The 27,109-nt window shown below is 44.6% G+C and overlaps 1 protein-coding gene across 1 annotated transcript in view; it reads left to right on the top strand.

Moving 5' to 3' along the window:
• DNAJC5B (DnaJ heat shock protein family (Hsp40) member C5 beta) overlaps positions 1–27,109 on the top strand; it is a 123,680-nt gene that overhangs the window by 75,340 nt on the left and 21,231 nt on the right. Inside the window, exon 3 of the mRNA XM_075316328.1 lies at positions 25,172–25,385. Coding sequence (XP_075172443.1) covers positions 25,172–25,385 — 214 coding nt within the window. The remainder of the gene's footprint in view (positions 1–25,171; positions 25,386–27,109) is intronic.

Raw genomic sequence — 27,109 nt, 5'->3', positions numbered from 1 at the left:
GCTGCTCTATACGGGGCTCCCGGGGATGGTGATACGGAGCAGCCAGGTGTTGTGTTGCCCCTCCGTGGGTAGGGGTTGGTGATCCCGGGGCCCGGTGATGGTGAGGGAGGTGCAGGGCCTGGTGGGCGCAGGGACGCGGGGGCAGCGCTGTGCCTTGCGGCACTGTGGTACTCACTCAGCCTGAGACGTTGACACAGTTTTTACGGTAAACCAAACGGCTGGATAGATGGTCCCACGGACGGCTGCACTTGCTCTCCCAGTAGGTGACGGTGATGTCCCTTTTCCTAGCACCTTTGTGTACTTGTTGGTTGCGATGGGTCCCCACCGGTAACCCGCTCCCCGGCTTCAAGCTGGACCGGGGGAGCTCTACTCTTTGCCCGCAGGCGCTGGCCCTAAGAAACGGGTGCGGTGGCGGTGCGGTGCGGTGGCGGTGTCTCTTCTACACTGGCTGGGCTGTTGCCTTCAATCGGGACTTGGTTGTTGGGGGATCTACGTCCCCTTCACTGACGGATTCGGCAAATTATGGCGACTCCAAGCCTTGCCGGGGTCCGAGAGGCCCCTGCCCTGGTGCTGACTGTCCTTCGGAACACTGCTCCAGACCGCCGGGCACACAGCCTACGGGGTCCTTCCAGGAACTTCCAAACGGTCCCCCTTCAGACAGTCACCGCCGTTGCTGACCTTGCTGATCTGTCCTGCACACAGCTGGACGTCTTCAGGCTTTCTCTCTTTCCTGTCACCTCACTTGCTTTCCTCCTTTACCACTTTTCTACTTTCACTTTCTTAACTCCTCTACTTAGCTCCTCACTCCTGCTCCTCCCTGAGCTATCTGCCTGGTTTCTCCCGCCTCCAGAGCTGTGAACTCATCGGTGGGCGGAGCCAACCGCCTGGCCCACCCCCTGGTGTGAATCATCAGCCTCTGGAGGAAAGCAACAAGGATTTTTGGTTAGCTTAGATGTTCCTACCTGGGATGTAGGGTGTGGTGGTGTGTGACCTGTGTCCCTGGCTTGCCCAGGGCGACACAGATACAGTTAGGTCCAGAAATATTTGGACAGTGACACAATTTTCGCGAGTTGGGCTCTGCATGCCACCACATTGGATTTGAAATGAAACCTCTACAACAGAATTCAAGTGCAGATTGTAACGTTTAATTTGAAGGTTTGAACAAAAATATCTGATAGAAATTGTAGGAATTGTACACATTTCTTTACAAACACTCCACATTTTAGGAGGTCAAAAGTAATTGGACAAATAAACCAAACCCAAACAAAATATTTTTATTTTCAATATTTTGTTGCGAATCCTTTGGAGGCAATCACTGCCTTAAGTCTGGAACCCATGGACATCACCAAACGCTGGGTTTCCTCCTTCTTAATGCTTTGCCAGGCCTTTACAGCCGCAGCCTTCAGGTCTTGCTTGTTTGTGGGTCTTTCCGTCTTAAGTCTGGATTTGAGCAAGTGAAATGCATGCTCAATTGGGTTAAGATCTGGTGATTGACTTGGCCATTGCAGAATGTTCCACTTTTTTGCACTCATGAACTCCTGGGTAGCTTTGGCTGTATGCTTGGGGTTATTGTCCATCTGTACTATGAAGCGCCGTCCGATCAACTTTGCTGCATTTGTCTGAATCTGGGCTGAAAGTATATCCCGGTACACTTCAGAATTCATCCGGCTACTCTTGTCTGCTGTTATGTCATCAATAAACACAAGTGACCCAGTGCCATTAAAAGCCATGCATGCCCATGCCATCACGTTGCCTCCACTATGTTTTACAGAGGATGTGGTGTGCCTTGGATCATGTCCCGTTCCCTTTCTTCTCCAAACTTTTTTCTTCCCATCATTCTGGTACAGGTTGATCTTGGTCTCATCTGTCCATAGAATACTTTTCCAGAACTGAGCTGGCTTCATGAGGTGTTTTTCAGCAAATTTAACTCTGGCCTGTCTATTTTTGGAATTGATGAATGGTTTGCATCTAGATGTGAACCCTTTGTATTTACTTTCATGGAGTCTTCTCTTTACTGTTGACTTAGAGACAGATACACCTACTTCACTGAGAGTGTTCTGGACTTCAGTTGATGTTGTGAACGGGTTCTTCTTCACCAAAGAAAGTATGCGGCGATCATCCACCACTGTTGTCATCCGTGGACGCCCAGGCCTTTTTGAGTTCCCAAGCTCACCAGTCAATTCCTTTTTTCTCAGAATGTACCCGACTGTTGATTTTGCTACTCCAAGCATGTCTGCTATCTCTCTGATGGATTTTTTCTTTTTTTTCAGCCTCAGGATGTTCTGCTTCACCTCAATTGAGAGTTGCTTAGACCGCATGTTGTCTGGTCACAGCAACAGCTTCCAAATGCAAAACCACACACCTGTAATCAACCCCAGACCTTTTAACTACTTCATTGATTACAGGTTAACGAGGGAGACGCCTTCAGAGTTAATTACAGCCCTTAGAGTCCCTTGTCCAATTACTTTTGGTCCCTTGAAAAAGAGGAGGCTATGCATTACAGAGCTATGATTCCTAAACCCTTTCTCCGATTTGGATGTGAAAACTCTCATATTGCAGCTGGGAGTGTGCACTTTCAGCCCATATTATATATATAATTGTATTTCTGAACATGTTTTTGTAAACAGCTAAAATAACAAAACTTGTGTCACTGTCCAAATATTTCTGGCCCTGACTGTACATGAGAAGGAGGGCAACAGTAATCGGTATGCCCAATGCCTGGTAATTAGCATGCTGCAAATTAGTCATAGCAACTTTCCACTGACTCATGGTATGTTCATGAAGAAAGAGTAAATTGGTTCTGCTGCTTCATATTCCAGTGCACGTTTTGCAATGTCCTTGCTCAGGGAGTGTTGGGGCAGTGGTAAAGTAACCACCTTAAATGGCCTAGAGGATTGAGCTCCATTCAAAAACTTCTACCGTAGCAAGCTCAGATGCCTTGGATTTGTTGCATGTTGGAAAAAAAGGGGGGTGCTGAGCCCCCCCCTTTTTTCCTCTACTAATTTGCACGTATGGTCAGAATGTGATTTCGAACACACTGGAATTATATTGACTGATGTCTCATGGTGAGCTGGATTTCTCTGTGTTGCCTATTGTTGGTCATATGTTTCATGGGTCTCATGGTGCTTCATCCCTTCATCTGGCCACTACTGTGTCTCTCATTTAGTGTGAACCAGTGGTGCTCAGCAGAGCGTGCACATGGGATATGTCATATGTGATGCCAGAAGAACTGCATACGGTGATCGGGATATGTGTGTGTCCATATGATCATGCATACTGTGTCAGTTGTGGCCATATTAAAGTAGAGGTGTCCAAGACCAAGAAAGCTCAGCACTGTCATGAAAGGAATGGGTACTAACCACTCCAGTCTATTGCGTGAACGGTACTCACCTGACATATCCCAGAGCAGGGAAAAACATTTAAAGTCCAAACGATAGATCAGAGGCACTCACCATGTTCATAAAATCACCGGTAAAGAGCGGCAAGGTATATCTCTATATACCGGGAACCTAACTTAACCCAGATAGAGACATTTAAGTTAGGTTCTCGGTATATAGAGATATTCCATGCCGCTGGTTACTGGGCTCCCATGCATTGGCCAATACATAAGCTAAATATCTCTTTTTTTTCAAATATTCCTATAGCAGTAATGGAATACCATTGTTAGTATTTTAGCATGCAGCTGTATGTGTTTTGTAGTTATATTGTGTTTTCAGCTAGCACCTGTTCACACCTATAGGATGCACAGGCCAGTCTTTTTGATATATTTGTAGCTAACTGTAAGATGATATTACTTACAAGAAAGGGATAAAATCTAAAAAAAGTAAAAAAAAAAATACTAAAAATATTTCAAAAGAAGGCATGAAATTTTAGTTTACCACTAAAAAGGCTGTTTTAAATATACACTAAAATAAACAATAAAGTTCACGTTTGTTGTGGTCCCGTCCATAATACCCCAAGCTGTAAAAATTTACCATAACCCATACGATGAATGCAAGTTTAGAAAATAAAATAAATGTTAAAAATGTTCAAAAAAAGTAATTAAAAGTTGTATAGAAAAAAAAATGGCATCACTAAAAATGTCACCTTGTCCTGCAAAGAATGCGAACCCCAAATTCAATTTTTTTCTATGTGCAGGCCATATACCCAGCCCAGTCGAGTTTGAGACCCTGGTTTAGATCAAAGCATTTTCATGTGTGTGAATGGCACCGTCAAAGTCTAGATCTAAATCCCATTAAGACTTAAAAATTGCTGTTCACGGATGCTCTCCATCCAATCTCCCTGAGCTAGAGCTATTTTGCAAAGGAGGGGTAACAATTGAGCCTCTAGTTGTGCAAAGTTGGTAGAGACATACCCCAAAAGGCCAAAAGACTTCGAGCAGCAATGTGGTGGCCCTACAATGTATTGACTCAGCGGAGTGGAATACAAATGCACATCACAATTTTCAGATTTAGATATTTTAGATATTTAGAAAAGCATGAATCATTTTCTATATACTTCACACATACTTGATGCTTACACGGTGCGACATCGCTAGCGATAGTACCTGCCCACATCGCTGTTTCGTCATGGGGGTGATCGCTACCGTAGTGAACAATATCGCTACGGCAGCGTCACACGCACATACCTGCTTAGCGACGTCACTGGAGACATTGAACAATCTGTCCTTTAAGGGGGCGGTTCGTTCGGCATCACAGCGGCATCACTAAGCGGCCACCCAATAGCAGAGGAGGGGCAGAGATGAGCGGCCGGAACATGCTGCCCACCTCCTTCCTTCCTCATTGCCGGTGGACGCAGGTAAGGAGATGTTCGTCGTTCCTGCGGTGTCACATATAGCGATGTGTGATGCCACAGGAACGACGAACAACCAGCGGCATGCACCACCAACGATATTATGAAAAGGAGCGACGTGTCAACGATCAATGATTTCTGACGTTTTTGCGATCGTTGATCGTCGCTCCTTTTAGTCACACACAACGATATCGCTAACGGCGCCGGATATGCGTCACGAACACTGTGACCCCGACGATATATCGTTAGCGATATCGTTGTGTTTAAAGTACCCTTTAGTGTTGGTAAATATATTGGGGTGCCGGTCTTTTCTCACATTTGGATTGTGGATGCCTTCCATATACCTGAGCACCATCAACTTTTGAGTGCCGCCTGGAACTTTTTTCTTAGTGTTTGTATATCACATAAAATCCCTATAAAATACATTTCATTTGTACTTTTTTGTCTATGAATTCTTTCATCAGTTGTAATACCAGGCATGATTTTTTTTCCTTGACAACTTCTTTAAATTTGATAGGTCAACTGTGATCAATAAATTAAATAAATGTAACATTTACATTTTCAGGTCTGTACATAGCTGTATGCGGTTTATAGATTTACTGTACAGTATGTTGCAGCATTTTCCCTTATTTACTGACCACATCATTTGTCCATATAAGTTTACTTTGAAATGTTTTATATAAACGAGCGACTCATTTCTTTATTTGGTAAAGGTGAAATCTATTATGGAAAATTTCACAATGAAGAAAATTGAATTGAACATAACTGACAGCGGTTGAATATTTACATAGTAATCATTGTTAAAACTGACAATATTGGTAGATTCTGCATAATGAGTAATTATGAGGATATTAGATAGCACTTATGAATTAAGTACTCATCTCTATGGCATTAGTTGGGAGTTAACTGATTCATTCTGAAAAGTTTAATTACTATGATAATACATGCTAATATATTGTCGCACATTTTATATTAGAATAGTTTTCTGGTAGTTTTGTACCAATTCACCTCTTAATTTATTTTGAATCCTATCATTGTAAATTGATTTGGTATTTTTTACAGCATGCTGTTTAATTTAGCAATTAATTGTGATGACATGGATGCATCTGTGTTAGGAATCTTTAATTAATTAAGCTCTTATTTCTTCCTATTTAATCTTTTTTATGTCTGATCAAATATTTCACACCTCGACTCCACAAGATATATTACGCAGAATGCTAAAAACTATTAATTTTTATTTTTAACTTTGACTTATTTGTTAAATTGCTTTGTTCCAATAAAAAGCACAGGTTACATACTTTGGTTTAGATCTGGTTATACGATAATGAGCAAGTAACATTTAAAATAATGTTACTTTGCATTCATTATGTTGAGATAAATTACAACTTAGTGAGGGAAGAATTAGAGGGAACCTGTCATCATATTCATACTGTCTGTCTCATAAGCAGTATAAATTAAAGTCTGACTTTGCTTCTGCAACCGTGTATGTTTTATTTTGAAATGCTGCAACATACATGGAAAAGCTGACCGTGTTCTCCCTGCCCAACCCAGACCCAGAGCAGCTGGTCAGGAGTTGAAGAAACGCATGACTCATACAAGGAAAAGTGACTTCCTATCTTTACATAAAGCAGAGAAAAGAGAAGAATTAACTGGGCAGCAAGGCTAAATGAGTTTAGATGGGCAAACCTAAACTGTAAAGTTTGGAGTTCATATTGGACGTCTGATGTCCAAGGCCCGAACTCGAACACAGACTTTTCACGGAAGTCCATGTCCGAGTTCAGAGTTTGGGTGCTGCTTGTGTGGTAATAAAATTTGTTGAAAGGGTAGAGCACAGTCAATCAACAAGCTTTTCAGCATGAGGACTATGCCTGTATGCTGCTGTGAACAAAATAAATAATACAAAAAAATGACTTGGGGTCCCTCTTATTTTTGATAACCAGCACAGATAAGTAAGCGGATAATCAGTCACGGAAAAGCAAACAGCTGGGGGCTGGTATTATCAGGCTGGGAAGGCCTATTTGACCCTTCCCACCTTAAATATAGTAGCCTGCAGTCATCCCAGAAGTGGCGTATCCATTAGATGTGCCTATTTTGGTTCTTTGGCTCTTCCTGATTGTCCTGGTATCGTGGCAATTGGGGAAATAATTTTGGGATTTATGTCAGCTATGAATTCACAGCTGGCATCAAGCCGAGGAGTGTGCAATGGAAAAGTGTTTATCAGACGCCCCCATTAGTAACCAGGTAAGTGTACAGTTAAAAAACACACATACACAGTAACAAAATAGTTTATTTGAATGAAGATTCCCCCATAATCCCTCGTTCATCAATTTAATTTTTTTTTTAAGTTCTTACATAATCTAATTGTGAATAAAGACTCCCCAACACTCCCTCGTTCATCAATTTATTAATTAAAAATAAATCCTAGAAGTTCCAATGTAATTCAATAGTGTAATGTCCCATGACACCCATTGAATACTATGGAGCCTGATTCTGAGAATGAGGCTCCATATGTCACTCCCAGCCAGCGGCAGGTATGGAATTTCTCACAAGCGTGAAAAATTCCGTACCTGTCGCTGACCGCGAGTGATGTATGGAACCTTGTTCTGAGAACATTCTCAAAACAAGACTCCAAAAGCCAATCCCGGTCAGTGGCAGACCTTAAATTTTTCACATCCATGAGAAATTCCGTACCTGCTGCTGACTGCGAGTGATCTATAGAGCCTCATTCTGAGAATGAGGCTTAATAAGTCACTCATGGTCAGCAGTAGGTAGGGAATTTCTCATGTCATGAGCATGAGAAATTCTGGGTCTGTCGCTGACCAGGAGTGACCTATGGAGCCTCATTCTCAGAACAAGGCTCAAAGCTACATAGGATTTGATGGGTGTTATGAGACATGAAACCATTGGATTACATCAGAAGTTGGAGAATTTCTTTTTATTTAATACATTGGTGATTGAGGGAGTTTGGGAGAACCTTTATTTACCATTGGATTATGTTGGACATTTGAGAATTTAAAAAAAAATTACAGTACATTCTACAGTATATTCAAATAAACAATTTTTTCCTGTGTGTGTTTTTTAACTGTACACTTACCAAGTTAGTAATGGGGGTGTCTGATAGACGACTATCCATTACTAACCTTTGGACTTGGTGCTGTCCATTCACAGCTGACATCAGATCCAAAGTATTACCTGGATTGCCAGCACACTATGGTAATCGGGAAGAGCTGGACAAAGCGCCTGAATTGGTGCATGCCATGGATGTGCCACTACTGGGGTGGCTGCAGGCTGCTACTTTTAGGCTAAGAAGGACCACACAACCATGGGCCTTTCCAGCCTGATAATAACAGCCCCCAGATGTCTGCTTTACTTTTTCTGGTTATCAAAAATAGGGGAGACCCCACTTAATTTATTTTTTTCTATTTATTCACTATCCACTTTCTTTGCAGAGCATCCTGCTCTTACCCCCATTTGGCTTCCTTTTGCAGCCTCACAGCCCTTACTGCGACCATTTTACAGCCATTTTACAACAACAAAGTTTGGGTACCCATTGACTTTTATGGGGTTTAGTGTCCAGGGTCAAGTTTGGGTCAAGTCCGGGTCCTGAACCAAACTTTTAATTAAAGTCCAGCCAAATCCGGCAAACCCGAATTTCCACGGATCTGCTCATCTCTATAAATGAGCAATTTTAAGTACAAAGTGTTGTGTAATATGATTATTATAATATATTAAAAGGATAAAATCTTTGATGAGATTACCCCAACAGAAATGTTACTCCATTCAGGGACTGGAGTAAGATTTTTGGCATAAGCTGCTTCATGTCTGGTCATCAATTAGACGGGCAGACATTGCTCTCATCCGCTGCATGCACCACTCACTTTGGCAAGTTTTTAGGAAAATTGCATTTTGCATACTTTATTGTACAATATCTAGAATTACAGTGGCCAGAACTTATATAAAGGACTATATATATATATATATATATATATATATATATATATATATATATACTATAGAGGAAGTGATTAGAACGATTTCCAACCTAAAAATTAAAAAATCTCCAGGTCCAGATGGGTTTGGAAATTAGTATTTTAAAGCCTTTTCTGCAGTCCTGGCTCCCCATTTGGTCAGGGTCTACAACAAGGCAGCTGAGATAGGCTTCTTTCCAATGGAAATGCTGGAGGCCTTAATATCGGTATTTTCTGAAACCAAAAGGCGATTTGGAATATGTTAATAATTATAGGCCTATATCACTTTGTTAAAGCCTTAATTTAGGTTGATGCCATTCATATGATACGCATCTATCCCTTTGACACCTGTACTCCAAATTAGTAATTAAATACCTTTATCACATGCGATGTATATCACTACACAAATCAAAGACAGCTAGTCATGATCAATGCAGAAGTCTGATATATTAGGAAGTTACAGGAGATAATATCTAAGCCCCTTGGCTGAGGGCCAGGGGTGCCTACTATAATCCTATTGGTAAAGTTGCAAAAAGAGCTTATGTCGAGTAATATATATGTATGCATTCCATAATGTTAAATTAAGCTAACTCAGCATGTATTAAAATAAAAGTATGTCTTATGATAAAGTGGAAAATCACAATGTCTGAAAAAGCCAGACATGGGCGTGTTGCATAGAGAAAACAAGCGCCATTTGGTCAGTGTCATGCGAGCCAGTAAGTTTTTCCCAAACTTGTCTTTGCGTTCTACAGCTTGAGTGGGCATGTATCCCCAGTTTACATTGCCAGTCGTCCACCCGACAAAGGACCATTTTTCACAATTTGAACCCCATCCGGTTTCAGCAGTGGTTATACATATGTAATGTGTACCCCGTTGATGTAGAAGATATTGGTTAGTGGGAGTAGGGCATGTCCCTATGTCGCAATAGTCAAACTGATATGAGGCAGAGGGAACGGACACATTAAACCAGAAAGTAACCACACCATTTTCTCTGGATATTGCCCCTTGACCAGTCACCAACCCCAAGAAAGTGAAATGTATCAGACTTAGGTAGAAGATGGGAGACAGCTGTCTCCTGCTCCTGGGTCCGGCATCTTTTTGCAGTGAGATGCGTGGATCCATGTGGGTCTTCCTTCAACTTTGACAGTGGTAGTAGTCATCAGAAGGATCTGGAATGGCCCGTCGTATCTGGGCTCAAAGGCATGTCTGGTAAATTTCCTGATGAGGACCCATTCACCTGGTTGGATCTGGTGTGTGCCTTCTAGGTCCTGAGGAGCTGGAATGGAAGAGAAAACTCGAGAATGTACTTTAGTCAAATGTTTAGCCAACTCAACCACAAACTTAAGGACCGCACACCGGGAGATGGTGACGTTGTCAGGAAGCAGTAGGGAGCACTGTAGCCACAAGTGACGAGCGCCAGAGAGTTGTTTCGGCTGAGTCTGTTCCAGGATGGCAGTAATGTCATGCGGAGCTTTGATCTTCAACTGGTGGCCTATGACAATGTCAGAGGTCTTGTCCAACAGTAGGTGGGTTGCAAACACAGCTCTCATGCAGACTGGTGCTCCTCGGGCGACAGGATCCAGTCTGGCTGAGTAGTATCTAATGGGCCGCTGTCTTCCTCCATGGGACTGGGTCAAAACCCCCGTTGTATGTCCTGCTTTCTCCATGACGAACAGGCAGAATGGTTTTTGATAGTCTGGCAAACCCAGGGCTGGAGAGGAAGATATGATATTTTTCAGCTTGTAGAAAGCATCTATATCTCCTGTGTTAAACTGAATGGCTGATTCTTCAAGCATTCATATAAAGGCTCCATTAACAGAGAGGCATCCATTATCCAAGCTCGACAATATGATGTCATCATTCAACATATTGAAGCAGAACTACATTGGGGTGAGTGATCCTCCATGGTTCTAATACATCAGTCATTGCTTGGCTGAACATGGATGGGCTGTTCTGGGCCCCTTGGGGCATCACTGTCCATGTATACTGCTGGCCCTCATGGGTAAAAGCAAAAAGATGTTGACAATTTGCACTTAATGGGACACTGAAGAAAGCATTAGCTAGATCCACGACGGTGAAACAGGAGGCAGTAGATGGGATGCATGCCAGCAGAGTATGTGGGTTAGGCACTATTGGAGTGTCCAGCACTGTGGCTTCATTAACTGCACGCAAATCTTGTACCATTCTGTACTTGGCTGGTTCTCCCTTCTGCGTTTTCTTTTTCACTGGAAACAACGGTGTGTTGGAGATTTGGTTGGTATGATTGCTCCATTCTTGAGATAGCATTCTAACTGATGATAGATAGCAGCAGACTGTTGAATTGAGAGTGTGTATTGCTGCTTGCAGGGGAGTAAGTGTGACGCCCTGGGCAAGCCAGGGGTCACAGGTAATGACATCACCACACCCTACACCCTGGTTAGGTACACCTAAGCTAGACCTGAAATCCTTGTTGCCTTCCTCTAGGGGCTGATGTCCCCACCAGGGGGTGGGCCAGGCGGTTGGCTTAACCCACTGAGGAGTTCACAGTCCTGGAGGCGGGAAAACACAGGCAGTGAGAAAAAGTTAGAGTTTGGAGGAGGAAGAGAGAAGAGAGATTAGGTTTGGAGTTTGAAGTAGAAGGAGGGAAAGGAGTGCAAGAGGAAAAGTGACAGTTTGAAAGCCTGAAGTTGGTCCGGGTGTGTTCCCCGGACAGAGACAGCAAGGTTAGCAGACGGCGGTGACCGTCTGCAATGGAGGCTGATTGGAGGTTGCCGAAAGGACCGTGGACGGGTGGTGGCCCGGCGGTACCGGACCGGTATACATGGAGAAGCCATCACCATTGGCAGGGGCCTTTCGGATCCCGGCAAGGCTTGGAGTCGCCGTGAATTTGCCAAATCCGTCAGTGAAGAGGACCTCCGGGTCTCCAAACAACTAAGTCCCGATTGAAGGCAACCGTCCAACCGTATGAGAGAGACACCGCCACCGCCAAGGCACCAGTTTCTCAGGGCCAGCGCCTCCGGCCCATATCCAAGTCGGGGAGCGGGTAACCAGTGGGAACCCATCGCTACCAACATTACACAAGGTGCAGGGAAAGAGACAGTCACCGTTAACTACCGGGGAAAAGCAACAGCAGCCCTCCGTGGGAACCGTCTTTCCAGCCGTGTGTTTTACCGAGAACTGTGTCAACGTCTCAGGCTGAGTGAGTACCACCGTGCCGTACGGCACAGCGCTGCCCCCGCGACCCTGCACCTCACCAGGCCCCGCACCCGGCCTGCCATCCATCCCTACCCCATCACCGGGCCCCGGGACAACCAACCCCCTACCCACGGAGGGGAGAAATAACAACAAAGCTGCTCCCTGTCACCGCTCCCGGGATCCCCATACAGAGCAGCGGTGGTGTCCACACAATCACCACAACCGTGGGTGGCGTCACGGACAATAAATCCCCAAAACCAATTCCCCCCCCCTTTTCACTCACGGGCGAGGAGCGCCGCTCGAGTCCCCGGGATCCGGCCCATCGCTCGAGCCACCGAGCAGCAGAGGCCGCAGCAGCAGCGGCAGCCGGACCCGAGCAGTGGGAGAGCGCAGCGTCCCCTCCTCCTCCTGCGTCAACTTGGCGTCACGAACAGGATCTTACCGCTCTGCCGTCTGGTAGAGGTGCGCCTTGTTACCGCCGGAGGTGTCCGGCCAGAAAATTTCAGAAGCCGTCATCTTTGGCGCGAAGAGTTCCCGCTCGAGCGTCTCCTCGAGTAGTGGAGGCGCGAAGGCCAAAACCCCGCCCCGATAGAGGAGGGGCCGGAAAGAGGCTAAGGGGGACGAAATGGCGGTTGGCCGCATGTAGCCGCGGCTATAGAAGCAGGGACGCCAGGACCCTGCGGCCATTGACTGGTTCCTGGAGGAGGCTGCTGCTAAAGATGCTGAGTCCGACCGACAACACCGTGGTCCCCGCACCTGGCCCCGCAGCGTGGGTGGAAGTCCGGACCGTCCAGCTAAGCAGCCGTCTGCAGGTCCGCATGCAGCTCCTCCTGGAGGAGTGGGAGGCCGACATGGCGGAAATGGTGGCGGCCATACGGAGACACGAAGTGGAGGGAGTCTTGGAAGAGAGGGTAAGTGACCCACGCCCCTGTACCCCTAGTGGGTCAGTCATCGCGGCTGAGGGACCCGGTCCATACCCGCTCGCCCTGCTACCTCCCCCGCTACCCGTGTTGGCTGTTGCTGCCCCGCCACTAGGCCCACTACCACCACCACCGGTAGCGGTACCCTGCCAACCCGCCCCGGCGGACCGACCTGCAGCAGAAGCTCGTGACCACCCTGATCCGCTTCAATGGAAGAAACCGAAGGCTGAGGCCGTCAGCAAAGATGCACCGGAGGCACGGCGGGGATGCAGCTGCCAGGAGGCAGAGCAGGCCATGTCACAGCGGGGTCCCTCATTACTGAAAGTGCCGGTCGTAGCCGACACGGAGGGACTCTGGCTGGGTCCGTCCCCCACACACGCTGAACCGGAGCAAACAGAAAGTGCTCCCGGCTGGGAGCGGCGGCAACAGCAGCTGTGCAGGGAGATCGATGCCCAAGAGGGGTGTAGAGCGGATGTGCATGCCCGCATGAATATGGAGGAAGATCACCCGCAGCGAGCTACCATCGGGGTCCACAGTGGTGCACCATGTGAAGGTGGCACTAGAGCCCCGCGATTGAGGATGGACTGTTAAGCCGGCGGTCCTCCGCCTAAAAGTTGTCCCCGTTGGGACCACCAGTGTGCAGATTAAAGTTTTTGTTTTGAAAATAAGTGATCAACTGAGGAAGTCATCTGATTGAACCGTGATTGAACCGGTCGTGGCCGGCACCGTTGTCCCCGTGGGGACCGTTTAAGGTTGCGTAAGGGACTCCTTACGGACAAGCCCGTGAACTTGCAGGGCAACCACAAACTTAGTGGCTTGTAAATAAATATGTTGTTGCAGCTTCCACCGTTACCGCCTCCGGAGAGGCAGATTGGAGGGAGAGCCCGCAGTGGAGCAGGCTGGGGTCCAGCCACCACAGGAACCGGTGGCTACCCTCTGGTGGTTCCAGGGGCTCCCCATGGACGTGGGTCCCCTGGAAAGGACAGATCCCGCTCGGGTAACTTGGTGCAGGACTGGGGTCAAGGGGTGCTGCCTGTTTTCTTAGGGGCAGCATCAGGGCCAGGTTACTTGGGTGGGTGAGAGCGGAAGCCGTAACCGTTTAAAACCGTTTGCAACGTTTAAGAAAAGTGCCTCCAGTTGTGGGATGATGTTCTTCTACTTGTATGTGTTTTTATCTTTTTACAGTTTAAAAGAAAAATAAAACCGGTGTTGGACGGGCAGCCCGCGGACGGTCTGCATTTTGCTAAGGGGGAATGTGACGCCCTGGGCAAGCCAGGGGTCACAGGTAATGACATCACCACACCCTACACCCTGGTTAGGTACACCTAAACTAGACCTGAAATCCTTGTTGCCTTCTTCCAGGGGCTGATGTCCACACCAGGGGGTGGGCCAGGCGGTTGGCTCCGCCCACCGAGGAGTTCACTGTCCTGGAGGCGGGAAAACACAGGCAGTGAGAAAAAGTTAGAGTTTGGAGGAGGAAGAGAGAAGAGAGATTAGGTTTGGAGTTTAAAGTAGAAGGAGGGAAAGGAGTGCAAGAGGAAAAGTGACAGTTTGAAAGCCTGAAGTTGGTCTGGGTGTGTTCCCCGGACAGAGACAGCAAGGTTAGCAGACGGCGGTGACCGTCTGTAGTGGAGGCTGATCGGAGGTTGCCGAAAGGACCGTGGACGGGTGGTGGCCCGGCGGTACCGGACCGGTATACAAGGAGAAGCCAGCACCATTGGCAGGGGCCTTTCGGATCCCGGCAAGGCTTGGAGTCGCCGTGAATTTGCCAAATCCGTCAGTGAAGGGGACCTCCGGGTCTCCAAACAACTAAGTCCCGATTGAAGGCAACCGTCCAACCGTATGAGAGAGACACCGCCACCGCCAAGGCACCAGTTTCTCAGGGCCAGCGCCTGCAGGCAAAGAGGGGCTCCTCCGGCCCATATCCAAGTCGGGGAGCGGGTAACCGGTGGGAACCCATCGCTACCAACATTACACAAGGTGCAGGGAAAGAGACAGTCACCGTTAACTACCGGGGAAAAGCAACAGCAGCCGTCCGTGGGAACCATCTTTCCAGCCGTGTGTTTTACCGAGAACTGTGTCAACGTCTCAGGCTGAGTGAGTACCACCGTGCCGTACGGCACAGCGCTGCCCCCGCGACCCTGCACCTCACCAGGCCCCGCACCCGGCCTGCCATCCATCCCTACCCCATCACCGGGCCCCGGGACAACCAACCCCCTACCCACGGAGGGGAGAAATAACAACAAAGCTGCTCCCTGTCACCGCTCCCGGGATCCCCATACAGAGCAGCGGTGGTGTCCACACAATCACCACAACCGTGGGTGGCATCACGGACAATAAATCCCCAAAACCAATTCCCCCCCCTTTTCACTCACGGGCGAGGAGCGCCGCTCGAGTCCCCGGGATCCGGCCCATCGCTCGAGCCACCGAGCAGCAGAGGCCGCAGCAGCAGTGGCAGCCGGACCCGAGCAGTGGGAGAGTGCAGCGTCCCTTCCTCCGCCCGCGACATAAGGCTATGTGCGCACGTGTGCGCTCTGCACCGCACCTAAAAGGTGTGCTTCAGATCGCAGCTAAAAAGCTCCGTTCTGAAGCGTTTGGTGCCGGCAGAGAACGTGCGCTCTGCCTGCAGTTCCTGCCATAGGCAGAGCAGGGGCTGCCGGCAAAGCGCACGGAAGAACTGACATGTCCCCTGCAGGGGACGCAGGACACATGCAGTTGCGCTGCACTACAAAGTGCAGCGTAACTGCATCAATTACGCACACGTGCGCACATAGCCTAAGGCTCCCGGTTTTAGCTTCACCTCCACTGGCTGGACTGGCAGTCTTCCAATATCTTCTGGGCCTTGTGACCAGAGTGTATCAGGGACCTGTGACAGCCAGGTGTCAGAGGTGGGCTTCACATCTTCGGATATATAGAAGAGACCGAACACTTGTGACACTTCATCCTGATCCAGGGGGGGTAGTTAAAGAGACAGTACCATCATTGTTGAAAGAGATACGAGCATGCAGTTTCCTGAGCAGGTCTGTGCCTAATAGATTCATGGGACATGTGTTAGATACCACGAGCTATGAAAGCATACTGTGTGTAGGTTGCAGGCTGAGATTCAAAGGACGTGTCATTGGGGTATTTCGGGTGGTTTCATCAATACCCACACATGGGACAACTTCATCTGTGAGACAATCTGGGTCAGGTAAATCTGCAAACCTAATGACACTTCTGCCTGCACCGGTATCCACCAAATAGGGAATGGATTTCCCTTCTACTTCCACCTGTATGGTAGGAGTAGGACCGCTAGCTTGCTTGGGGGTATGATTGTATAGCAGGTTAAAAGACGGTGGTGGATCCAGCTTGCCAATCTCCTATTGGAGAGGAGGAGGAGGAGGTGGTGGAGGCAGATCAAATGCTGATTGCTGTTGACTGTTATTGTGCTGAGAGATTTTCCTACAAAAATCATCTTTTGATATGCCCAGGTTTTTTACATCTATAGCAGATGATGTCGGACTTCTTACGTCCCTGATTCTCTCCAGGTGACTGTGCGAGTAACACATTTGTACGTGGTGCGGACACTGCTAGATTCATCTCCACACCTCTTGCTACTTGAGGCCTAAAACACACTTCCGCAAAAAAAAGTGCGTGTGACACGGTACGTTTTTCGGGTCCGTGTTCCGTTTTTTTGGGGCGTTTCTCCGGTACGTATGGCATCCATGTGATGGTGTATGCGAGCCGTGTGTACGTGTAAAATGTCCGTGTTTGTGTGTAAAATGCCCGTGTATGTGTACGTGGAATGTCCGTTTGTGTGTTGCACAATGTCGTTGATACATGTCGACTGACAGCAGACAGAGTTGCGCGGTGAGAATGAACTCGGGTGAACTTCACCCGACTTCATTGTCATGCCGCAGCTCTGTCTGTGTGCCGCATACTGATTAGCGGTCACCTGTGAAGGATTCACCAGTGACCGCTAATCCCCCGAGTGACTGAAGTTAGCAGCCCTCTCTCATACTTACCGCTCCCCGATCACCAGCGCGGCGAGGAACAGCTGTGCAGAGAATACGCGGCAACAATTACTTTGAATATGCCGGCCGCTCATTAATCAATCTCGTATTCCCTGCTTTCCCCACCCACAGACGCCTGTGATTGGTTGCAGTCAGACACGCCCCCTACACTGAGTGACAGCTGTCTCACTGCACCCAATCACAGCAGCCAGTGGGCGTGTCTATACTGTGCAGTAAAATAAATAAATAAATAATTAAAAAAAACGGCGTGCGGTCCCCCCCCATTTTAATACCAGCCAGATAAAGCCATACGGCTGAAGGCTGGTATTCTCAGGATGGGGAGCCCCACGTTATGGGGAGCCCCCCAGCCTAATAATATCAGTCAGCAGCCGCCCAGAATTGCCGCATACATTATATGCGACAGTTCTGGGACTGTACCCGACTCTTCCCTTGCCCTGGTGCGTTGGCAAATCGGGGTAATAAGGAGTTTTTGGCAGCCCATAGCTGCCAATAAGTCCTAGATTAATCATGTCAGGCATCTCCCTGAGATACCTTCCATGATTAATCTGTAAGTGACAGTAAATAAACACACACACACACGAAAAAATCCTTTATTAGAAATAAAAAACACAAAAATACAGTTAGGTCCAGAAATATTTGGACAGTGACACAAGTTTTGTTATTTTAGCTGTTTACAAAAACATGTTCAGAAATACAATTATATATATAATATGGGCTGAAAGTGCACACTCCCAGCTGCAATATGAGAGTTTTCACATCCAAATCGGAGAAAGGGTTTAGGAATCATAGCTCTGTAATGCATAGCCTCCTCTTTTTCAAGGGACCAAAAGTAATTGGACAAGGGACTCTAAGGGCTGCAATTAACTCTGAAGGCGTCTCCCTCGTTAACCTGTAATCAATGAAGTAGTTAAAAGGTCTGGGGTTGATTACAGGTGTGTGGTTTTGCATTTGGAAGCTGTTGCTGTGACCAGACAACATGCGGTCTAAGGAACTCTCAATTGAGGTGAAGCAGAACATCCTGAGGCTGAAAAAAAAATCCATAAGAGAGATAGCAGACATGCTTGGAGTAGCAAAATCAACAGTCGGGTACATTCTGAGAAAACAGGAATTGACTGGTGAGCTTGGGAACTCAAAAAGGCCTGGGCGTCCACGGATGACAACAGTGGTGGATGATCGCCGCATACTTTCGTTGGTGAAGAAGAACCCGTTCACAACATCAACTGAAGTCCAGAACACTCTCAGTGAAGTAGGTGTATCTGTCTCTAAGTCAACAGTAAAGAGAAGACTCCATGAAAGTAAATACAAAGGGTTCACATCTAGATGGATCTAGATAGCCCATTCATCAATTCCAAAAATAGACAGGCCAGAGTTAAATTTGCTGAAAAACACCTCATGAAGCCAGCTCAGTTCTGGAAAAGTATTCTATGGACAGATGAGACCAAGATCAACCTGTACCAGAATGATGGGAAGAAAAAAGTTTGGAGAAGAAACGGAACGGCACATGATCCAAGGCACACCACATCCTCTGTAAAACATGGTGGAGGCAACGTGATGGCATGGGCATGCATGGCTTTCAATGGCACTGGGTCACTTGTGTTTATTGATGACATAACAGCAGACAAGAGTAGCCGGATGAATTCTGAAGTGTACCGGGATATACTTTCAGCCCAGATTCAGCCAAATGCAGCAAAGTTGATCGGACGGCGCTTCATAGTACAGATGGACAATGACCCCAAGCATACAGCCAAAGCTACCCAGGAGTTCATGAGTGCAAAAAAGTGGAACATTCTGCAATGGCCAAGTCAATCACCAGATCTTAACCCAATTGAGCATGCATTTCACTTGCTCAAATCCAGACTTAAGACGGAAAGACCCACAAACAAGCAAGACCTGAAGGCTGCGGCTGTAAAGGCCTGGAAAAGCATTAAGAAGGAGGAGACCCAGCGTTTGGTGATGTCCATGGGTTCCAGACTTAAGGCAGTGATTGCCTCCAAAGGATTCGCAACAAAATATTGAAAATAAAAATTTTTTTTTGGGGTTGGTTTATTTGTCCAATTACTTTTGACCTCCTAAAATGTGGAGTGTTTGTAAAGAAATGTGTACAATTCCTACAATTTCTATCAGATATTTTTGTTCAAACCTTCAAATTAAACGTTACAATCTGCACTTGAATTCTGTTGTAGAGGTTTCATTTCAAATCCAATGTGGTGGCATGCAGAGCCCAACTCGCGAAAATTGTGTCACTGTCCAAATATTTCTGGACCTAACTGTATACCCTGGTTCACCACTTTAATAAGCCTGAAAAAGCCCTCCATGTCCGGTGTAATCCAGGATGCTCCAGCGTCGCATCCAGCTCTGCTGCATGGAGGTGACCTGAGCTGCAGAAGACACCGCCGCTCCTGTCACCTCCATGCAGCTAATGAAGGCAATAGCGCGATCAGCTGAGCTGTCACTGAGGTTACTCACGGCCAACGCTGAATACAGCTGATCACGCTATTAATCCACAGAATACACAGATTTCTATCTCAATCCACAAAACCACAACACAAACGGGTTGTCCAACTAGGAAGAAGTGTCATGTGAGTGATAAGCAACTAAATTCACCCTTACTATATGTTACTTCAAGTACTAGTAACCTCTGTTCACCCTATATACACCACATAAGGACGGTCCGTCCAGAACATCAATGACACTGATTAAGACCAAAGTTAAGGATTTTCCCCACTGTATTCAATCCTAGGTAATCGAATACATTGACATCCACTAAAACAAGACCAATGAGTACGCATACAATGTTCAACTCACTGCTTAGCAGGAAAACCGTACCAGGTAACAGTCAGGGCTCTTTCCCCCACTTTTTTAACACTGCACCTGTACATAGAAAACCCTCCTTCCAAGTCTTCTATTCCCAAAGACCAGATCCAAAGCCTTATCAATCATCAACTATCGACCGGACACATCGTCACAAATCGGTGTATCTCGCAGTATACACAGCAGTATACATAAACAGTTACAGTGCCTACAAGTAGTATTCAAACCCCCTGCAGATTTAGCAGGTTTGATAAGATGCAAATAAGTTAGAGCCTGCAAACTTCAAACAAGAGCAGGATTTATTAACAGATGCATAAATCTCACAAACCAACAAGTTATGTTGCTCAGTTAAATTTTAATAAATTTTCAACATAAAAGTGTGGGTCAATTATTATTCAACCCCTAGGTTTAATATTTTGTGGAATAACCCTTGTTTGCAATTACAGCTAATAATCGTCTTTTATAAGACCTGATCAGGCCGGCACAGGTCTCTGGAGTTATCTTGGCCCACTCCTCCACGCAGATCTTCTCCAAGTTATCTAGGTTCTTTGGGTGTCTCATGTGGACTTTAATCTTGAGCTCCTTCCACAAGTTTTCAATTGGGTTAAGGTCAGGAGACTGACTAGGCCACTGCAACACCTTGATTTTTTCCCTCTTGAACCAGGCCTTGGTTTCTTGGCTGTGTGCTTTGGGTCGTTGTCTTGTTGGAAGATGAAATGACGACCCATCTTAAGATCCTTGATGGAGGAGCGGAGGTTCTTGGCCAAAATCTCCAGGTAGGCCGTGCTATCCATCTTCCCATGGATGTGGACCAGATGGCCAGGCCCCTTGGCTGAGAAACAGCCCCACAGCATGATGCTGCCACCACCATGCTTGACTGTAGGGATGGTATTCTTGGGGTCGTATGCAGTGCCATCCAGTCTCCAAACGTCACATGTGTGGTTGGCACCAAAGATCTCGATCTTGGTCTCATCAGACCAGGGAACCTTGAACCAGTCTGTCTCAGAGTCCTCCAAGTGATCATGAGCAAACTGTAGACGAGCCTTGACATGACGCTTTGAAAGTAAAGGTACCTTACGGGCTCGTCTGGAACGAAGACCATTGCGGTGGAGTACGTTACTTATGGTATTGACTGAAACCAATGTCCCCACTGCCATGAGATCTTCCCGGAGCTCCTTCCTTGTTGTCCTTGGGTTAGCCTTGACTCTTCGGACAAGCCTGGCCTCGGCACGGGTGGAAACTTTCAAAGGCTGTCCAGGCCGTGGAAGGCTAACAGTAGTTCCATAAGCCTTCCACTTCCGGATGATGCTCCCAACAGTGGAGACAGGTAGGCCCAACTCCTTGGAAAGGTTTTTGTACCCCTTGCCAGCCTTGTGACCCTCCACGATCTTGTCTCTGATGGCCTTGGAATGCTCCTTTGTCTTTCCCATGTTGACCAAGTATGAGTGCTGTTCACAAGTTTGGGGAGGGTCTTAATTAGTCAAAAAAGGCTGGAAAAAGAGATAATTAATCCAAACATGTGAAGCTCATTGTTCTTTGTGCCTGAAATACTTCTTAATACTTTAGGGGAACCAAACAGAATTCTTGTGGTTTGAGGGGTTGAATAATAAATGACCCTCTGAATAAACTTTTCACAATTTAAAAAAAAAATAAAAAAAGAAATAACATTCTTTTTTGCTGCAGTGCATTTCACACTTCCAGGCTGATCTACAGTCCAAATGTCACAATGCCAAGTTAATTCCGAATGTGTAAACCTGCTAAATCTGCAGGGGGTTGAATACTACTTGTAGGCACTTTAACCTTTTCGAAGTAAAGCTGCTGGTTTTTTTTTCCTTTTTCACTCAAAAGACAGCTCTATACATTATCGTGACACTTCCTCTTTTCTGCCGCCGTTAACTGAACAAAACAGAACTTCCCGTTTCAGGCAGCCAGCCTGCTGCAAACACAACGATTAGCACGATAACACAGGTGTCAAAGTCTTAATTATGACCGGGTTCAGGAGCTAGGACTTAAGACAGGTCGGTCATCAAGTGTCTGAACTCTGTTAGCCGACACCTCACTCTTCCCCCGAAAAAAAAAATTAACACAGAAGGCTAAGATAAGATAACACAGATTTTCTCACCTCCTTAGAGTTGCAATCTCCGGGCCTCTGTGGTCAAGGTAGAGTGAAGGTGATGTCATGGCTTTCCTCCATCCGGACCTGTAGTCCGCCCTAGCCCCGCGCTGGGATGCCAAAATGTTAAAGCCTTAATTTAGGTTGATGCCATTCATATGATACGCATCTATCCCTTTGACACCTGTACTCCAAATTAGTAATTAAAGACCTTTATCGCATGCGATGTATATCACTACACAAATCAAAGACAGCTAGTCATGATCAATGCAGAAGTCTGATATATTAGGAAGTTACAGGAGATAATATCTAAGCCCCTTGGCTGAGGGCCAGGGGTGCCTACTATAATCCTATTGGTTAAGTTGCAAAAAGAGCTTACGTCGAGTAATATATATGTATGCATCTCATAATGTTATATTAAGCTAACTCAGCATGTATTAAAATAAAAGTATGTCTTATGATAAAGTGGAAAATCCCAATGTCTGAAAAATCCAGACATGGGCGTGTTGCATAGAGAAAACAAGCGCCATTTTATTAGTCCAGATTTTCTGTTATATTCAATATGTATTAAATTCAATCCATAACAACTTATAAATACGGATATCAAGATATATTCAAAAATCATTGCCAATAGATTAAAGTCAATACTGCCAAAAAATGTTGGTCATGACCAGATGGGATTTGTTGAAGGTCGCCAAACCTCAGACAGGACTAGAAGATTATTAAATCTAATTTCTCATATTAACTATAGGAAAACACCTTCTTTGTTATTGGCTCTAGGCGCAGAAAAGGCATTTGATAGAATAAACTAGAAATATTTAGAAGCTGCTCTTGCTAAATTTGGATTTATCACCAAATTATAAAAACTATAACTATAACTATAATAACTATATACATGTCCTTCTGCCAAAATATATACAAATAATAATTTATCTGACCCATTTAAAATAACAAACGGAACTAGACAAGGCTGCCCCCTATCTCCCTTACTATTTGTAATAGCCATTGAACCACTTGCAGAATTAATTAGAGTGCATTAGCAAATAGAAGGAATTAAAACATGCAATTACCATCATAAGATAGGCTTGTTCACGGATGATGTTATCCTTACATTGTCGGACCCAATAAACTCTGTTAGAGCAGTACAGGAAGTGCTTGATTCCTTTTCCAAAGCCTTGTATTATAAACTGAACATGGAGAAATCCAACATACTTCCCTTTTTCTTGGAAGATAAAACTATTAACTTAATAGAAAAGTTTTCAACATTTACATGGGAAGTTAAATCAATCTCTTATTTGGGTATCAAAATTACCGCCAACTTACATTCCTTAATAACAATAAATATGGAGGATCTCATCGAAGCCACTCAAAAGGCCACTAACAATTTATATAAAGAATAAATTACGTGGATAGGCAGACTCATGTCCTACAAAATTATGATCTTACCCAAGATTCTTTACTACTTTAGGGCTATTCCACTCACCATTCCAATAAAATTCATTGGTAAACTTCAATCAATTCTAAATGGGTTTATTTGGAATCATAAAAAACCAAGACTTTCTAAGTCCAATCTAATGAAACGTAAAATCAGAGGCGGATATGGTTTGCCAAACCTTGAAAGCTATTATAAAACTAATATAATAAAACAAAGTATTTGTTGGCTATATAGTTATTTTTCTCCGACATGGTTGGACCTTGAGTCTGCTTTAAACAACTATTCTTCTCTCCGTTCTCTTCTTTTAACCCATATACTTAATCCCAAACTTTCCCTGCCTTACCACCCTACTCTTGCATCTACTATTCTTGCTTGGCGGAGTTTATTGTAAGATTAAAACCAAGATATCGAAATATGATCAAATTTAAAACTTCTCTCTAAATATTTGAACATTTCTAACTGATGTGCAGGTTCCTTCCTCATGGCAAAATCTTGGCCTAAAAACAATTAGTAACATACATGATGGAAAAGATTTTATTTCCTTTTTAGATCTAAAAATAAAATATAAGATCACAGACTTGGACTTCAAAACATTGATTTCTCTAAGGGAATCCCTTAATAAATTATTGGTTGGTAAACATCTCCTTCCAGAGATTATAAACCACGTCCTTTGTAATACGGAAAAGAAAACCATCTGGAATACCAAATATATCTATGACCTTGTAAATAATGACACTAAACCTATTCTTTTAAACTACATGGCTAAATGTGGGAAAACTTTAAACAAGGAATTTACAGAAGAAAACTGGCAATTTAGCCTAAAAGCGACTTTTTCCTCTAACATTTCGGCTATACTACACGAGTCCTTCTATAAGGTAATAACAAATTGGTATTTCACTCACTCTAAACTACATAACATAGACCCCAAAAATACTCCACTTTGTTGGAGAAATTGTAACGAAAAAGGAACGTTGGTCCACATCTTATGGAATTGCCCAAAGATAAGACATCTCTGGAGGGAAGTGTCAAATCTAATTAATCGAGTTACAAATTCCAACATCAAATTATCGCCCCAAATGGCGCTTCTTTCTATGGATATGGAAAAACTAGACCAAATGCAGATCCCGATTGTGATTCACATTTCTTTGATCACCAAACAACTTTTATTGGCCAAATGGAAAAGTCAGGAAAAGTGATACTGTTCCAAATATTTCTGAAATAATCAAGATGCTATCCATGCACCACGAATTTGAAAATAAACACGCGATATCCAATAACCGGTTCCAACCCTATCAAAAGAGATGGGGTATCTGGCTATCCTACATAGAGCAATCCAAACCATAAGCTTCTATAGTAGAAATTTTGAAGCTAAAAACACAAATAGTCCTCTGACAAATATCCCAATCAATTTTCTCCTTTCTTTCTCCCTTCCTTCCTCTTTCTCTTCTTTCCTTTTCCTCTTTTTTTCTTTCTTGTACATATTTCTTCAAAGTAATGATTCTCAATATTTGCAAAGAAGATATAACTAAACTAAGCTATATATAGATGTTGCACAGAAGTCTTTGCAAATGATTATTATGCATGGTAGTTCTCCTTCTAACCATTTTCCTAATCCCATTTCACCTTTCTTTTCCCGGTTTCCCCAATAAAGATCTCTCCTTCCGCCTTCCCTCCCCGGCTTACCTCTCCTCAAACAAAAAACGCAAATATTTGAACTGTTTACAAAGAAATTGTCTAATGTTTCTACTTTGTTCCACTAAACTAATGTAATATATAAATGTTCTAATATGTAATAATAAAAATATTGTAACCAGAAATTATATAAAACGATGTAGATTAATAAAAATAGAAATATAATAATAATAAATATACAGTACATTATACTATTCTGTTTGCTTTGCTTACATACTAATACATCTTTCATTTGTATCTTCTCATGGTGAAAGAAAATTGGCTCTCAGGCATCATCCAGACAAAAATCCTGACAATCCCCAAGCAGCTGAAACATTCAAGGAGATCAACAATGCTCATTCAATACTATCCGACATATCTAAGAGGAATATTTATGACAAGTATGGTTCCCTCGGATTGTACGTTGCAGAGCAGTTTGGAGAAGAAAATGTTAACACATATTTCATGCTGTCTAGTTGGTGGGCAAAGGTAAACGAGCAAAATTCTGTAAAATGACAATGGGGGTCATCCTGACCTGAGCGTCTAAGCAGTATGAGGGTTCAATGTTTAACATTCACTCCTTTAATTTGTCATTCAAGCTGATGTACATAAGTTCTTATATTGTAAGGATATATACAGCTCTGGCAAAAATTAAGAAACCATTCCAAATTGTCAGTTTTTCTGATTTTTCTCTTTATAGGTATATTTTTGCGTAAAATGGAAATTGTTCTTTTATTCTATAAACTACTGACGACATGTCTCTGAATTTCTAAGCAGAAAAGATTTTGTATTTATTTTCTGAAAATGAGAAATGGTCAAAATAACAAAACAACGCATTGCTTTCAGACCTCAAATAATGCAAAGAAAACAAGTTCATAATAATTTAGAAACAACAATGCTAATGTTTTAACTCAGGAAGGGTTTAGAAATCAATATTTTGTCAAATAACCATGATTTTTAATCACAGCTTTTATGCATCTTGGCATGCTTTCCCCCGGTCTTTCACACTGCTTTGGGTGACCTTATGCCACCCCTGGCACAAAAATGTAAGCCGTTCTTTGTTTGATGGCTTGTGACTAGCCATATTCCTCTTGATAACATTCCAGAGTTTTTCAATGGGGTTCAAGTTTGGAGATTGGGCTGGCCATGACAGGGTTTTAATGTGGTGGTTCTTCATCCACACATTGACTGACCTAGCTGTGTGGCATGGCACATTGTCCTGCTGGAAAAAACAGTCCTCAGAGTTGGGGAGCTTTGCCTAAGCAGAAGGAAGCAACTGTTTTTATAGGATAATCTTGTATGCGGCTTGATTCATACATCCTTCACAAAGTTTAATCTGCCCAATTCCAGCCTTGCTGAAGCATCCCCAGAGTATCCCCAGATCATCACCGATCCTCCACCAAATTTCACAGTGGGTGCAAGACACTGTGGCTTGTACGCCTCTCCAGGTCTCTGTCTAACCATTAGATGACCAGGTGTTGGGCAAAGCTGAAAATTAGGTAAAGAAAATTCAACAAACATCTTTGCGAAGGATGTATGAATCAACTTCTCCTTGTTTTCAGGGTCATACAAATAAATACAGGTCTCACCTATCGATCCAGGAAGTTCCTATCAGTCCGGAAACGCTGACAAATGGACTGAGAAGTTTTCATTCGCATGCTTTTTTGATCTGTTGTCAAACATTTGGGGACCCACTTTACAGATAGCTTCCTCATGTCATGTTCCTGGATAATGACACAAACATGTTCACGGGAAATCCCCATGATGTCTGCTATTGCTTTAGCGAAAATTCGTTGATTCTCCAGTATGAGGTTGTGCACAGCATTGACCATCTCCAGAACAACAACTACTCTCGGTCGTCCAGGACGTTCCTGATCGTTGGTGCTGAAGTGACCCATTTTAAATTTGGCAACCCAGTTCTTAACTGTGGAATATGAAGGGCATTGATCCCCCAATGTCTGCAATGTATCACCATGAATATCCTTTGTGGACTTTCCTTGCAGAAACAAGAATTTTAGCACTCCTCTGCTCTCAGTTGATGTAAATATCGCATTAGACTCCGCCATTTTGTTTTCCCGCATGCATAGAACACTGATATATTAGACACATAAGGCTTTCATGTGATGCAACATTCGCTACCATAAAACCAAAAAAAATCACAACGCCAAAAACTTATCAGCAGCCCCTCGTATAACATAATGCTACATCATGTC

The sequence above is a fragment of the Anomaloglossus baeobatrachus genome, chromosome 6, assembly GCF_048569485.1.
Source record: "Anomaloglossus baeobatrachus isolate aAnoBae1 chromosome 6, aAnoBae1.hap1, whole genome shotgun sequence".
Taxonomy (NCBI): Eukaryota; Metazoa; Chordata; class Amphibia; order Anura; family Aromobatidae; genus Anomaloglossus; species Anomaloglossus baeobatrachus.
This window is presented reverse-complemented; position numbering and strand designations above follow the sequence as displayed.